Raw genomic sequence first — 16,349 nt, 5'->3', positions numbered from 1 at the left:
CAATCTTTATGTTTAATGGGCCCATAGTTGTTAAAGTAAGGTTCTTGTAATAACAAGATATCAGGTTCTTTTTATCTAAGATAGTTTCAGTAATAGATTTCGATTTATGACAATTGAGTTGGAATACTTTATAATTCATTGGATGTAATAGAATTGTTTTCGTTTTCTTCCTCATTGGATTCATCTAGTTCTTCAATATTTGTTTCTTTCATCGGTTCATCTTGTGAGTCGTCAGTGGAAACAGGATGGGCCTCATTATCCTTTTGTCTGATTCATTTTTCAATAATCGTATCTTATTACGCATAGCTTGGAGTTCTTCAGGAGTTTTTTTCTGCTAATAAAAGGTCTAACTTTAACTTTTGTGTACTGGATAATAAGATTATCAGCACACTTTGCATAGTCTTGGGCATTTCTGAATGAAACCAATGCTGTTTGGGTAAATTGGTTTCTGCTAATGATTTTGGGTTCGGTATTCAAAACAATATGGTAATCATTAAAATTGTAGAGAGTTTCTTTCAAGTCTTCAATCGATGCCGTATTAGGTATTTCCTGAAGTACAGCCTTGTACCAAGAATCTGTGTCAAGCACTGAATAAGTAGGGTCAACTTTGGGGATCCATTCTGCAGCTTTATCAGCAAAATCTTTGTCATTAAGTTGAACATATAAATGCCCTTTGACAGTATAGCCTATTTCCTGAGCCACCGGCTTTTGTGCAACCGCATCAATTTTCTTTCCAATCGCAGGGATATTAACTCTTTTCATGGTATCTGGAATTCTTATGCACACTCTAAAAGTGGGTTTGTCTTCATCAACTTTAGTTTCACGGTGTTGTTTTTGAGCCTTCATAATGTCTTTCAACTTTGGAGTTGCTCCATTTGGAGTTTTAGGGGTCAAAGCAAAAGGCAAAGTGTCGACTTTTCTTACCGCACTCTTGATTTCCTTTTTGCGTAGCTAAGTTCTTTGGTAGTTAAATCAGCCTTAGTTGAAATAGTTCCAACTTTGTATTCCATATTATCAACTCTTTTCTCAAGATTGTTGGTCATTTCTTTGAATTCCTTGATTTCAGTGTCGATAATTCTTTTGTTTCTTGCTTTTTCTTGAGACAAATCTTGAAGAGTCATCTTAGCTATTTCATCAGCTTTATGTTTCACTTTATCGCAATGATCCTTATTATCCTTAACTTCCTTTTTAAGTTTTTCAAACATTACATGTTTAACTTCTGTGTGAACCTGATTGTTTCTCAAAACATCAAGTTCTGAGCGAAGAGAATTCACTTGTCCTTCTGAAGCCTTAAGCTTTTCGGTCAAAGCAATGAGTTGTTTAGCTAACTCATTGTTTTTAAGTTCAAGATTTTGAAATTTTATTTCCCAATCTTCAATTGTAATACTCAAGTCTTCTTTAACAATAGACAATTCAACCAGAAATACATCCTTAAGTTTTAAGATGTATTCCCAGGCTTCAGAATTATCACCAAATGGATTTGCATCCGGCATGAGAACATCCATGTCACGTGATGGTGTTGCGTCAATTTCCACATCACCACCATCTGGTGAAGAGTCAAAGGTAGGGTTCAAGGTTGGACCAACATTCACAATAGGGGTTTCAACGGGGGTTTCGTGGTTTGAAGAAGCATTATGCTTATCATTCGATTCAAGCTTTTTGTGGATAGTTTCAATTTTTTTATGGGAGTCTGGTTTTTCATTATTTTTTTGGATTTTTGTCGAGGGTTTGATGTGATGAGCTTCATGAGAATGAGGTCCTCTGGAATGAGAACTTTCTTTCTCCTTCAGTTCAACAGCAATAATTTTTTGCATATCATTAATATTAGTCTGTTCATTATTATTGTCGGTATAATTATTGTCGGCAGGAGGGTCGCCGCCACTAAACGTGGTTTGGGTGTTGTTGGGGGGGTCTGACATGGTTTTAAGTAAAATTTATCTATAATGCAATTAATTTTAATGAAGTAAATTTCTTTAAATATACCTCTTTTTTAATTTCCTCATTAGGCATTATGGCCGAGTGGTTAAGGCGACTGACTCGAATAGGTAATTTGGGATTATCAGTTGGGATTTCCCGCGCAGGTTCGAATCCTGTTGATGTCGTAATTCTAAGTATATTAAGAATTTTTTTGGTAGTTTTTATTTTTTTAATTCCAGTTAAGTTGTTGACAAATAGGTATCGTTAAAGATTCAAGTTTCGGGAGAGGTTGTGGTGGGGTGAACTAAAGTTTTAAGCGATGTTAACGTTATTCACAATAAGAAAAAAAAAATTAAAGTTGTAACCTTAATTAGATTTATGACTGAAACTTTGCTTTGATAGTTGCATTTAACTAGTTAACAAGGTAGTTTTGTGATTTCAAGTTCAAAATGGATATTTTAGTAGGTGGCTTTGGTAATTTAGAATTATTATTTAATTTAATTATACACTATTTTTTTTTATAATTATTGTTCTAAAAAATATAATTTTAACTTGGTATTTGACTAAAGTTTAAAAAAAGTGTGATTGTTAAAAAGACTGTCAAAAAAATTAAAAATATAACAGATAGACTTCGTATGATTAATAAAGATTTGAAAAAAATAACACCGATCTTTTAAAAAATATTGATTGATTTTTAATTGACACTATGCTTTAAACAAATAGCCTATTATACTAGGTTTATTATAAAGAAATTAATAACATTTTTTAATGTTGATATAAAAGCAAAAGTAAAAGTGAAAATTATTGTGTTAGAATAATATATTTACTTTTCTTTTTTTTTAACACTAAATTTTTTCTTGTTTATAGAAAGAAATATTTATATACTTTATAAAGTTTCAGTATTTATTGAACTTTCAATTTAGCTTCAAATTAACAAAGTCTCTCTCTCTTTATTTAAGATAATTATTATTATTAATCAAATTATTGTCTAATTCCAACTTTTTTTTCACTCTTGAGTGCACCTTGCCAATTGTGCCCTAACAAAATGTAATCCTTATTAAGCATTTCACAAACTCTTAATAACGATTTCCTCTTCATTTTCAACACGTTAATAACCAAAACACAAACTCTTATTAAGCATTTGCACAACCCTTCATTAAAAATGTCCTAAATGCATGATTCTTATTTTTTAAAAGTATTTTACAAATACTAAAACACTTTATTGACAATACCATATCATTTTATTGACAATCGTAAGGGCTAATATTAGAATGAAAGTGGTTTAAAAAATTTTATAACGATGGAACTTTGGGGTACAAATTTGTATATATATAAGTACTAATTAACTACCATTTTATCATTAAAAGTATGGTTGTGGCTGACTAATTTTAAAAAAATTAAGATTTATAAATTAAGGGCTTGTGTTTTCCTTAATAACTTGTTGTGAAATGGTTAATAAGCAAAGTCGATTTTGGGGTTTCAAGTAAATTTTTTGTTTTTGTCAATTTTGTATGGTAAAAAATATTTTTGTTAGGGCACAATTGGTAAGGTGGTGTATTCTTTGTAATGATTTAATCATATTAGTTTATAGTAATTTAGATGATATTGATTACTATTGTAATGTAAACTATTTAAAACATATGAAAGACAACCTTTAAAATATAGCTGGGTATATTTTTCTATTGTTTGAATCTAAACTATGATGTCGTCTTTTATATTTCTTAATTTTATCAAAACATCTTATATTGTTGGTAGTGTTTGCATGTCTTACAATCTAAAACAGAAGGGGTTTTCTTTTTATTTGTCAATGATTAATTGTTATTCTATATCAACGTGTCTGATAAACTTCAAATGTTGAAGCAACTGGTATAATGTTAAAAATATTTATGTGAAAATTCAGATTGTTATGATTATTTATTAAAATTAAAACTGAATTATTAATTCTTAATGGGGTTTCTTGTTCTATTTACATAACCTCGTTTTGATTGGCTGGTATGTTCTTATAAATCACAAATCTCTGATTATCTTTCGGTATATCATTAGCTGATGATCACAATGTTTTTGTTTCGGCTTTCTTTATTTCTTGTAAATAGCTTTGCTTTTTTGTCTCAATTACTGGAATATAACAAGTTAAGTTTTATAAAAATATATATATATATATTTTTTCTAAAAAACCCCTGGAAAGGATTCAAATTTCATTCGACAACTTTTTGGTATTTTTCCTGTTCAAGAACTTTTGGTAGTGATATTTTATTTGTCTGTTTTTATTTGTCTGTTTTTTTTTTGTCTAAAGTTACCACAATCATTCGGTTAATAGTGGGTCCAGTAGTTAAAGACCAATCGGAACCAAAAATGATGGATCAAAACTATAACTTCATTGATATTTCTTCAATCGCTTTCCCGGATAAAATGGCAATACCATGTCTTGGTTTGACATCAAAAGTAAGCCAAATTTTAGTTCTCTTTGACGTTATCTTTATTCCTCAAAGACCCTAGCGCAGGTATTGTGATTCTTTTTTTTTTTTTTTTGCATATCTCTTAATGATAATAGATAAATGAATAGTTTGGTCTTGCATAGTTGTATGTTAACAGGGACTTCCTGATATGTCATTTGGTGAGTTATTTTTTGTTCTTGTATTGAAAATTATTGTTAGGGTAATGTATTAGCATATTGTTAGTTTGTCTTTTTTTTTTTGCATTGTTTGAATTAGTGATCAACGTGCTGATATCACTTTGTCTAGAATAGGGGAATAGGGGAATAAGAAATTGGAAACTGAAATTACTTTAGTTTGTGATACTAGTGTTAGTTATCAGGTGTTTTTGCAAGTGGGTCTTTGTCAATTGTATCCTAAGTCGTTGATAACACGTTGTTGATTATGAACAATTATTTGTAGTTTGTGAATGAAACAAAAAAAAAAAGGGGGGGTGAGGAACGAGAGAAAAAAAAAATATATTTTTTATCATGAATATTTTAAGCTAAGTTAATTTAAAATTTATAAAATTATATTCATATACAAGACGTTATTAAAATAACGTACGACTAATTATGATTACACCTTAAATTAGTGTTGGTATTTCAGGGGGACAATCGTGACCATGTGCTTTTCATAATATCTTTTCATTTTCTCTGATAAGTAAATGTAAATATGAACACAATTACTTATTGTATCTACTATGATATCTAAGAATAGTATATATACATACATAACATATATTACCATTAAAACTTTTGTCAAATGTATTCTAATTAGATTATTATTTTTTTAGGATGGGGTATTACTGAAATAATATTTTTGTCATCCATTTATTCGATTCAAATAATAATGAAAAAAAAAAATCATCAGTTTAATCATAAATATAGTATTAGTTACTACTAATTTTTTTTTTTTAGAAATATTTTTGATTTCCGGTGCACTGGTTTATTGATATTTTAATGGTGTATACGATTGAAACCTGAGTGAATAAAAACAACGAGGTATCATGAAAGTTGCGTTACTTTTTCTTTCTTTCTTTCTTTCTTTCTTTCTTTCTTTCTTTCTTTCTTTCTTTTTTTTAATGGATAAACATGTTACTATACTTAACTCATTTCTTTTGTTAGAAAAACAAAAACAAAAAAAAGAACTTTATCATTACTTTTTTAATTATTGAATACATCGTTTAGTTATTGATAATTCTGAACATTCACATGGGTAAGTTTAAGAAAACCGTTTTTTTATTTTATTTTATTTTTTTATCTTTTTTTTATTTAATTTTTTTTTTTCATTTTGGCTACACAAAAAAAAAAACGGCGTACCAATACTTTATAGAATGCATCACGTGATAATGTAACACAACTTTGTAACAAAATATATTGAAACTTTTAAATCAAATGTTCATATTCAAAGAAAAAAAAACACATTATTCAAAATCTTTCATTCATTAAAAATATATATATTTCCCTTTATTTCTTAGCTTCCTTCTCCTTTTGAGCCTGCTCGTAAATCCAATCATTCATGCAGTGTCTGTTTCTAAAGACTTCAATTGCATAGAACTGAGCACGAACACTAAAGGTTGTATTTTGTTCTGTGTACTCATCATTGGCACTCAACCGCAGCAGGGTTCCAAAATTAAATTCATCCATCTTCTTTTCGTAAACGTTAAGGTACTCGCGCCACCGCTTCTTAGCTTCAGGACTCTTAAGGTCCTTAGTCTCATTCAGATTGCGCACACGCTCAGGTTCCTCAAGATACTCAGGGAAAGATGACACAAAGTGGTCGTAAATTTCATTCTCAAGAGGTGTCAAACGTAAATCAGAGCCCTTGCGGACTCGTAGCAGACTCCAATAAGCTTCAGCCTGGGCGACAGCCTTGACGGCAAACTGTTGTTCGATAGCCTCGAGATTCTCGGCATCTTCAGCGGAAAATGGTTTGGACATTTTTGTATGTGTGTGTAAGTTGATTTTTGTGTGTTTGTATGTTTGTATGTTTGTTTGATGGAGTAAAAAAAATTTTTTTTTTCTTGGTCTGAATTGCGGCGCAAACTGGTCCTTCTTATAGTTACCAGCGGTTAGGGTTTTTTTCTAGATTGTTCTGAAAGGTATTGACTTTGAGATCCTTCGAGGTCCTTTGAGATTATTCCAATTTTTTTTTTAAATAAATAAATAAATTAAAACTAAAAACTAAAACTAAAACTAAAAATTGAAAACTAAAGATTAAAAACTAAAAACTGAAAACTGAAAACTGAAAAAAAAGCAAATAAAAAGAAATAAATAAATAACACAAAATTGTTCTATGTAGCTAGGTCTATGGGGTCGACAGGAAGTCGTAAGTATCGGGTGGCTTTAATAACCACAGGGATCATTCCACCTGGAGGCACATTGAATGGCCGATGGCCTGTGACTTTAAGTAAAGAGTTAATTGTTCCTGAATGTGCAGTGATTGAAACGTAGCGCACAGCATCGAGGTCTGGGTCTTCATCATCTGGCGATTCAGCAGCACTATTTTGGTTGAGTAGGGCTCCAGAGTATGCATTGCTTGCGGCAAATAACTTGTCTAGGAACCTATGGACGCGCACGTTTTGCTCATCTGGAGTTTCACGGTGGTCGGCGGTCCACAAGACATCTTTTTCAGAGAACCCGGGCTCGAAACGGACGTCAGGATGGCGCGCAGCCACGGCGCTTTGCGGAGAACGCATGTCGCACGTGTGGACGCCAATTGTTTCGCGCAAGTCTTCGACAATGAGGGCACGACGAGAGAGAGAAGTTTTGTCAGGGGGAGCCTCTTGAGGAGGAGGTGAGGCGGAGCCTGAGTCGAGGATAAGTTTTTTAGGGCTTGCAAGAGAGGAGGATGGGGAAGTTGAGGCAGTAGCGGCAAAGACAGTGGGGGTACTTGTAGCGCTGCAGTTACTATCTAGGGCGTAGATTGAAATGTTGGATGCAGATTTTTTGCCCGTGTAATAGTTGTTTGTGGGGTTAGTTGAGTCAGAGCTTGAAATATCTGCCCAGGTATACATCATGGTATCAGTAGCCCGGGCAAAGGGGGATGCAAAGAAGGCTTTAGGTACCGGGGCATTTTTAGTAGCAATTTGGCGTTTCCATGCGATATTATTGCGTTTGGCTTGCTCGACACCTAGCGGGGTTAGGTCTGGGTCTGGGCCCCAAACCAAGTTCCCATCTCCGTCGAGCATAGACCAATATGAGTCCCATGCGGCCTGGCCATAGATTTCAATGGCGAGGTTATGGTAGCCTTGTCCATGACGAGCCACAAAAAGAAGTTTATACTTTGACTGGACGGTTCCTCCAGAGTTTCTGAAAACACGGTCAGCATCTTCTTGGAGTTGGCGAAGTTTCAAGTCTAAGGCGGGCCAGCCGCCATGAAGAACAAGTCCAAAGTCAGATTTAAGGTAAGAGAATTTGGAGTCATTAGTGGTTGGGTCATCTTGGGAGAAGATGCCATAGCCGACAGATGAGAATTCAAAGGGGGACCACGTGGGGACACGGGAGGAGGAGGAGAAGGATGAGGAGGAGGGAGGGGGGTCTAAAGAGACTACGGTTGGAGAAGAAGATTGGGAGGACCGTTTAAGGAAAGAAGATCCCATACGAAGCAAACTATTTGAGACGGTTGAAGTGGAAGTATTTGTATTTGGGGAGACGATAGTTGCCGGAGAGCTAGGTTGTTGTAATGATAATGGTGTTGCAGTTATTGTTGAAGAGATGTTTGAAAAGGAATTTTTACGAGAAGTTGGTGATAAGACCGAGCCGTATGAGGGTAAATGTTGTGGAGAAGGGGCAGAAAGTAATGCAAGGCTTGAGGATGAAGACCCAGCAGATAGGGCAGCTGCGTGTACGGCGTGAAGGCCAGGGCTTGGCGCTGAAGAGGTTCCATTTACGGTATATGAAGTATAAACTGAGGACGATGAGTATCGTCGTTGGAGATGTTTTGAAAGTCTTGTTGAGAGGTTTGGGGATGAAAGGGACTTGCGGCGTTTGCGGGAGCCATGGCAGAGAGCTGTGACAGCTGCAATACCAGCAAAGAGGAGGAAGACAGTACCCAAGAAAATGAGTGATGCAGCAACAGTCATTTCTGTAGAAGGTTGGGATGATTTTGTAGAATCTATAATGATGACAGGAGTTGTAGGCTGTGCAGATTCTTGTGGGAACCTGCGCAGAAGAGTAGCTGGTTGAGCAGCAGCTAAAGGAGGCATTGGCTTTTGTGTGTGTGTATGGGTTGAGAGGGTTTGGTCTTTTGGATAAGATATATATAAATTTATATATATATAATTATAAAGGAAGGAAAAGGGAGGAGGAGAAGGAGAAGGAGGAGTGTTGGAAGAGAGAATTTAGTATGTAAGAATGGAAATGGAGGTTAGGGTATTATGAAGTAGGGTAATTATAAGAAATTGTTACATTATTTTATATCACGTGGAGAATATTGTTTAGTAATAAGATTGTAATGTAATATCACGTGGTTTTTAATCTTTTGTTTCTCCGCCTTTTTTTTTTTTTTTTTTTCTGCATTTTTCTTGGCTTTAACAAAAAAAAAATAAAAAAAAAAAGGCGGAGAAAACGGAGGAGCGGAAAGTCTCTTCAAGTTCTCCTCTTCTCTCCAGGGCTTTAAAAAGTATTAATGAGGAGGTTTTTTTTTTTTCATATATTGAAATGATTCAAAATAAAAAAAAAATAAAAATAATTTTTCAAAAAAGAAAGAAAGATTTGATTTGATTTGATTGATTGATTGATTGAAAAAAAAGAAAAAAAAAAAAAAAAAAAAGAATCCTACTACAAACTTTTAATTTAGTAATACTCCTGTTTGTTTTTATTTATATTATTTCTTTTAATAATTGTCACCACCTATGAAAGTTTTTTTTAAGCTTAAATCAGAGTTGATAAAGAAAAATAAAAAAAAATATTCATATTCTGTGTAATTTATTTATTTTAGTCATTATTCTAATTTAATTATTATTATTTATATATATATATATATATGATCAAATTAATATAACAATTAATAATGGATGAACGGATGAATGAATGAATGAAATTGATTTATAAATATTTATTATATTATTAATTACTAAAATGGGTTATATTAATCATAAAAAACATCCATAGTTTAATTATGATTAAAATGAATCATTTATTTATAATATGAACTTGAAAAAAAAAAAAAAAAAAAAAAAAAAAAATCTCTTAAAATTTGAAATTTTTTACATTAAATTGAAATGTATTGTTATTTTATATAGTTAATCTAAAATAAAGAATTTTATTTATTTTAATTTAATTTAAAAGAGTGAGGAAAAACTATTAAGTTAATCTCTCCATAGTAAATCCTATTTTGGATCTTCCTCGGGCAAACTTTTTTTTTATCTTTTTTTTTGTAATTTGCCTTTCCGGATCATTGCAAAAAAAAAAAAAAAAAAAAAAAAAAAACGGAGAAACTGTGATATTGTGGGGGGGAGGGAGAAAAATGGAGTAGACGAAAAGAAAAACTTCGGGCTTTTTAAGTTTTTTAAGTTTTTTTTCTCCTTCATATACAATTAAAATCACTATATAAAATAAAATAAAATAAAATAAAATTCCCATATATATATATATCTTTACACGGTACATGTCCCGTTAGGGTCCCGTCCGACCGACAGACCGAATTCAAAAAAAATACAACCACGAAAAGCGTTTTTTTTTTTTTTTTAGAGGTGGAGGAAAAACTCATTTCAAAAAATGGGCGTATTAACTATTATCATTATTATATAATATATATAATAATGAACACTACTACTAACTTCAACTTCAATTTTGATTTTAAAGACATATATATATATATATATATATATGAGGAAAAAAATAGAAGAAGTAAGAAAAAAAAACCCCACTCTTTTTATTTTTTTTTATTTTATTTTTATTTTATTTTTTATTTTTTTTATTCCTTTTGGTGATTCTCTCTCTTTTTTTTTCTCTCTCTCTCTCTCTCTCTCTCCACACTTTTTACAAATCTAGCCTGGCGTCCGGCCGGAGTCTCCGTATCTCCACCACCCCGCATGACCGAAGAGCCCTAGAACTTTCATAGGTCTGCTTGGCTTTTATCATTTATTATTATTATTATTATTCCTATTATACTTATTTAAGAATTTAATTAGAATAAAGTCTTGTAATCTTGTAATCTTGTAATAATGTTTATGTCTATGTGTGTGTATTTGTACGGGACATTGTGTATATACTTGTGTGTATACTTTTTTATATTGTCCGTACATTTTCAGTATTTCCAGCCTTTCCCCCGCACTTTGACAAGTCATTTTTTTTTTTTTGGTGGTAGTACACAACAACAACAACAAAAAAAAAATGACTTTGCAGAAAAACTACCAACAAATAACACACCATCATCACTCGCACAGTTAATAACAACCCCTCACTTTAATAAAGAGGGGCCAGTGGAAAGACTTTTTTTTTTTAATACATTCATTCACTTACAATAATGGGTAGTTGAAAACTATAAAAAGGTCCTTTCGGAATCTTTAATTGTTTATTTATTTTTTTTATTTTTTTTTTTTTCCTTTCATCATCTTTTATTAATTCTATTCAATCAATATATATATACATACAACTCTCTCTTAATAACAATCAATCAATCATACATACATACAACAACTTATAAAACATAAAATATGTCTGTTGCTGAATCTTCAAACATCCACAAGTACGCTCCTCCTAAGGAGTTCCACGAAAACCACCCAGGCAAGCCGCATCTCGACAATGTGGCTCATTATGAGGAACTTTACAAGGAATCAATTGAACAACCTGATGCCTTCTTTGGCAAAATTGCTCGCGACCTCTTGTCTTGGGATAAGGACTTTAAAACTGTGCGCTATGGTGGATTTGAACACGGTGATGCTTCATGGTTCTTGGAGGGTGAACTCAATGCATCCTATAATGCTATCGATCGTCATGCTCTTAAAAACCCAGATAAGGTCGCCATCATTTTCGAAGCCGATGAACCTGGTGAGGGCCGCAATGTGACTTATGGTGAACTGCTGCGTGAAGTCTCTAGAGTGGCTGCCGTTTTGTCTTCTTTTGGTGTCAAGAAGGGTGACACCGTTGCTGTTTACTTGCCCATGATCCCAGAAGCCATCATCACTCTGCTGGCCATTGTGCGTTTGGGTGCCATCCACTCGGTTGTTTTTGCTGGCTTTTCTTCGGGCTCACTACGTGACCGTATTGTGGATGCTGACTCTCGTGTGGTTGTTACTGCAGATGAGTCTAAACGTGGTGGCCGTGTCATTGAAACCAAGAAGATTGTGGATGAGGCTCTCAAGTCATGCCCTAATGTTAAGCATACTTTGGTTTTTAAGCGTACAGGTAATGAGTCTATTCCTTGGAATAAGGACCGTGATTACTGGTGGCATGAGGAGGTTGATAAGCACCGTCCTTATTTCCCACCCGTGCCTGTTAATTCAGAAGATCCCATTTTCCTTCTTTATACTTCTGGATCCACTGGCTCTCCCAAAGGTGTTGCCCATGCTACAGCAGGTTACCTTTTAGGTGCTGCTACTACTACTAAGTATGTTTTTGACTTACACCCTGATGATATTTTGTTTACTGCTGGTGATGTGGGTTGGATTACTGGTCATACATATGTGTGTTATGGACCTTTGCTTCTTGGTGCTACGACAGTTGTGTTTGAGGGTACTCCTGCATTCCCCAACTTTTCACGTCTTTGGGATATTGTTGATGCACACAAGGTAACGCACTTTTATGTTGCTCCTACGGCTTTGCGTCTGCTGAAGCGTGCTGGTTTGGAATGGATTAATCATGATTTGAGTTCTTTAAGAACTCTTGGGTCTGTTGGTGAGCCAATTGCACCTGATGTGTGGGAATGGTATAATGACAATATTGGTAAGGGTAAGGCACATATTTGTGATACATATTGGCAAACAGAGACTGGTTCGCACATTATTTCTCCAATGGCCGGAGTGACTCATACTAAGCCAGGATCTGCATCATTCCCAGTGTTTGGTATTGATCCTGTCATTATTGATCCTGTTTCTGGTCAAGAACTTAAGGGTAATGATGTTGAAGGAGTACTTGCTATTCGCAATCCATGGCCTTCGATGGCTCGTACTGTGTGGAACTCTCATAAGCGTTACTTGGAGACTTATTTGAAGCCATATCCTGGATATTATTTTACAGGAGATGGAGCAGCTCGTGACCATGAAGGATATTATTGGATCCGGGGTCGTGTTGATGATGTTGTGAATGTTTCAGGACACCGGTTGTCGACGGCTGAGATTGAGGCTGCTTTGATTGAGCATCCTGCAGTTGCTGAGAGTGCAGTTGTTGGTATTTCTGATGATTTGACTGGACAGGCGGTGAATGCATTTGTTGCACTTAAGGTGAAGCCTACAGATGTTGCGGCTACCAAGAAGGAGTTGATTTTACAAGTTCGTAAGACGATTGGACCCTTTGCTGCACCTAAGAATGTATTGATTGTTGAAGACTTGCCTAAGACACGATCTGGTAAGATTATGCGTCGTATTTTACGCAAGGTTTTGAGTGGAGAGGAGGATTCATTGGGTGATATTTCGACATTGTCTAATCCTGAGGCTGTTGAGAGTATCATTGCCATTTGCAAGGCTGAAAGAAAGTAATAAAAAAAAAAAAAAAAAAAAAAAAAAAAAAAAAGAACTCCCCCCAGCCACATTGGATAAATGAAAATGAAAATGAAAATGAAATATAAAAAAAATTAAAAAAAATATTAAAAAAATAAAAAATAACAATATATACAAAGTAAGCCACAGATAAATATATTTAAAAGCCACATTCTATTATTTCTATACATCATAAATTCATTAAAAAAAAAAGAGAGAGAGAGAGGGAAGGGGAAGGGGAAGGAGGAGGAGAATAAAAAAAAAAAAAAAAAAAAAAGGCCCCTAAAAAAATTGATAAACTTAGTTTTCAGTGATGTAATATAAACTTTGATCTTCATCTTCCGGAATGTCGAGCTCCGATATCAGACCAGAACCCACATCATAAACCACACCATGGACTTGAAGTTGACCAGTACCGACAGCTTCCATGACGAGATCATTTCTAAGGACATTATGAACTTGGGCAATAACATTAAGCTCAGCTAATCTGTTAGCCTTTTGTCTTGGGTCTTTAATTGCATCAAGTTCAATACGGTGTTTGACTTTAACATCACGGATACCTCTTAGCCAGTTATCAATGAGGCCTAATTTTTTTGTAGTAAGTGAAGCCCAAATACCACCACAATCATAATGGCCACAAACAACAATATGTCTAACTTTAAGTACTTGGACGGCATATTGAATTACTGAGAGGGAGTTGAGATCACCATTATGAACACAGTTTGCAATATTTCTATGGACAAAGACTTCACCTGGTAATAAGTCAAGACAAGCTTCTGAAACACGAGAGTCTGAGCAGCCAATCCATAAGATTTGTGGAGATTGACCTTGTGCATTTGTTGGGAAGAGAGAGGGACGGACTGTTTGAACACGTTCTGCCCATTCTTTATTTCGTTGGAGAAGGGTAGTGAAAGCTTCACCGGGGGGGAAACGAAAGAGTTGTTTAGGAGCCATTGTTGAAGATGTAGAAGGTTTAGAGTGGAAGAATTTTTTATGAGAAGATGTTGTTGATATTGATGTTGATGTTAATTTTAGTGATGATGATGATGATGATGATGATGATGTATGGGAGGAAGAAGAAGAAGAAGAATAGGAAGAAAAAAAAGAAAGGGTAGAAATATTTAAAAGTGTGAGGGAAGTTTGAGGTTTATATAAAAATTGAGAGAGAAGATTATTATTATTATGATGATAATAATGACGAGGGGATGAATATGAAGATGATAATTGCGATAAAAGACGCGGTGACGACGGCATTTGAATATTTTTTTTAATTTTTAATTTTTAATTTTTAATTTTTAATTTTTTGGGCGCGAGAGATAAATTAAAAAAAAAAAAAAAAAAAAACTTGCCAGCAGAGAAGATATGATTGCGGCGGGTGGGTCTAAAAGTAGTTTTTGTGGGTTTTTTTTTTTTTTTAATGATTGATTTAATGGTTGATTGATTGATTGATATGGGAAGGTATTAAGAAGGGAGGCTGACTAACTGAGGATAAAATGGAGAGGAAAAAAAAAAAAAAAAAAAAATTTGTGATGATGCAAGCAAAAGTTTTTTTTTTTTATTTTATTTTTTATTTTTTTATTTTTTTTTTTTTAAGGTTGCTACTCACTTGTTGGGTGGTGTGGCGCGTGTGTTTTGTATGAGTATTTGTTTTTTGTTCTCGGGCTCAAAAATCCGGTTAGGAGCAGTATAATAAAATATTAGTAGTAGTAGTAGTAGTAGTAGTAGTAAAGAATAGTAAAGAAGTAGCAATGAAAAAGTTTTAAGCAAGTTCTTTTTTGTTTGTTTTTTTTTTTTGTTTTTTTATAAAAAAAATAAAGTGGAAACAAGTCAAGTTTTATAATTTCTAATTTCAACAAAATATTAAACAAGGTCTTATTCAAAATCGGTCTTTTGACCGGGAAAAAGAAGAAGTTGAATTGATTTTGATTTAAAGAAAAGAAAAAGTAAAGAAAAAGTAAAGGTCCCCACTTTATGACCGGAGCATTTAAAAAGCACCGAATTCAAAATGACTTCTTCTTCTTCTTCTTCTTCTTCTTCTTCTTCTTCTTCTTTTACTCCTCCCCCCCCCCCACACACACACCTTTATGTACAATTAATAAAAGATTTCGGTGTATTACCGGGATGAGTTTTTTTTTTTTATTTTAATTTAATTTAATTTATTTATCAATTTGATTAATTGAATAATGATTATTTAAAAAATATATATATGAATGTATATACTGATTTATACTGGATATTTTTAAAAAAAAAAAAAAAAAAAACATGTGCATTGAGGATATATACTCAGGAGAAGTTATTATAAAAAAAAAAAGAGTACTTGATATATAAATATATACCTTTAATTGAATGATATTTTGTATATGAATAATAATAATAATAATAATAATAATAATAATAAGGAGTCAATTATAATTGATAATGTATTAAAATAATAACTAATATTGATTTTTATATAGAAATTATCTCTCAAAATTCGTATATATATAAATTTATATTCAAAAAAATATTTGAACTACATAACGTGTTGTATAAATATTTAGTAAATAGTATGGTATAAACAATAATTAAAATAAAAATCAAATATGAAAAGAAAAAAAGAAGAAGAATTCAATCAAAAAAAAAAAATAAAAAAAAAAATTACTTTTTAATGTGATTTTCAATGATTAGTGAAAAAGGGGGGGGAAGGGGATTAAAGTGGATATTTGAAATAGAAAAAAAAAAAAAAAAAAAAAAAATCCTCAAAATAAAAATAAAAAAAATAAACCCTTAATATTCAAAAAAAAAAAAAAAAAAAAAATATAATTTTATGAAAAATGAAAAGTTTTTTTTTTATTAAAACGGCTTTTTTAATTTCCTTTTCTAATCTCTTCATCATCTCATCTATATATATTTATATATCCAATCAATCAAAGGGTTTATTTATTTATTTTTTTTTTTTTGAGCAATTGAGTTGGAAATTTTTTTGATCTGTTATTGTAGTCGTTATTATTGCTTTTTTTTTTTTTTTTTTTTTTTTTGTGATAGCAACTTTAAAAAATTTTTTTTTTTTTTTTTTTCTATTCACAACAACAATTTAAGTTTGCTATTTTATGTACGTGTGTGTGTATTAAATAATTATTTATAAATAAATAAATAAAAAAAAAAATTCTTCTTTTTCTTTTTTTTTTTTTTTTTTTCCCTTGAAAGGTAGTGTGGTAAACGGCTGATATTTATGCGTAAGGTTGCTATCACGTGAAAAATCCATTATAAGATTGCTCTTGCTTACCTAAACATGTTACATAAGCAGCAACCTATATTACAACTATCTAAAAAAATAA

At 32.6% G+C, this 16,349-nt stretch overlaps 5 protein-coding genes across 5 annotated transcripts; 1 reads left to right on the top strand and 4 right to left on the bottom strand.

Moving 5' to 3' along the window:
- Positions 1 to 128: 128 nt before the first annotated feature.
- Positions 129 to 1,919, bottom strand: SAPINGB_P004634 (uncharacterized protein; the record flags this gene model as incomplete). The annotated part of the gene is made up of 3 exons (XM_031999349.1): positions 129 to 267; positions 392 to 951; positions 999 to 1,919. The coding sequence occupies 3 exons, from the start codon at positions 1,917 to 1,919 to the stop codon at positions 129 to 131; spliced, it is 1,620 nt and encodes a 539-aa protein (XP_031855240.1).
- A 3,938-nt stretch (positions 1,920 to 5,857) lies between these two features.
- SAPINGB_P004633 (uncharacterized protein) lies at positions 5,858 to 6,331 on the bottom strand (the record flags this gene model as incomplete). The annotated part of the gene is made up of 1 exon (XM_031999348.1): positions 5,858 to 6,331. One exon carries the CDS (start codon positions 6,329 to 6,331, stop codon positions 5,858 to 5,860), a length of 474 nt encoding a protein of 157 aa, XP_031855239.1.
- A 353-nt stretch (positions 6,332 to 6,684) lies between these two features.
- SAPINGB_P004632 (uncharacterized protein) lies at positions 6,685 to 8,598 on the bottom strand (the record flags this gene model as incomplete). Its single annotated transcript, XM_031999347.1, has 1 exon — positions 6,685 to 8,598. The coding sequence occupies one exon, from the start codon at positions 8,596 to 8,598 to the stop codon at positions 6,685 to 6,687; it is 1,914 nt and encodes a 637-aa protein (XP_031855238.1).
- Positions 8,599 to 11,052: 2,454 nt separating this feature from the next.
- Positions 11,053 to 13,032, top strand: SAPINGB_P004631 (uncharacterized protein; the record flags this gene model as incomplete). The annotated part of the gene is made up of 1 exon (XM_031999346.1): positions 11,053 to 13,032. One exon carries the CDS (start codon positions 11,053 to 11,055, stop codon positions 13,030 to 13,032), a length of 1,980 nt encoding a protein of 659 aa, XP_031855237.1.
- Positions 13,033 to 13,332: 300 nt separating this feature from the next.
- On the bottom strand, positions 13,333 to 13,986 carry SAPINGB_P004630 (uncharacterized protein; the record flags this gene model as incomplete). The annotated part of the gene is made up of 1 exon (XM_031999345.1): positions 13,333 to 13,986. The coding sequence occupies one exon, from the start codon at positions 13,984 to 13,986 to the stop codon at positions 13,333 to 13,335; it is 654 nt and encodes a 217-aa protein (XP_031855236.1).
- Between the last annotated feature and the right edge of the window lie 2,363 nt (positions 13,987 to 16,349).

Source organism: Magnusiomyces paraingens, assembly GCF_902498895.1.
Source record: "Magnusiomyces paraingens strain CBS 517.90 genome assembly, contig: contig3, whole genome shotgun sequence".
Classification (NCBI taxonomy): domain Eukaryota; kingdom Fungi; phylum Ascomycota; class Dipodascomycetes; order Dipodascales; family Dipodascaceae; genus Magnusiomyces; species Magnusiomyces paraingens.
Note: the sequence above shows the minus strand (reverse complement) of the source record. Positions and strands in the feature narration are given on the sequence as shown.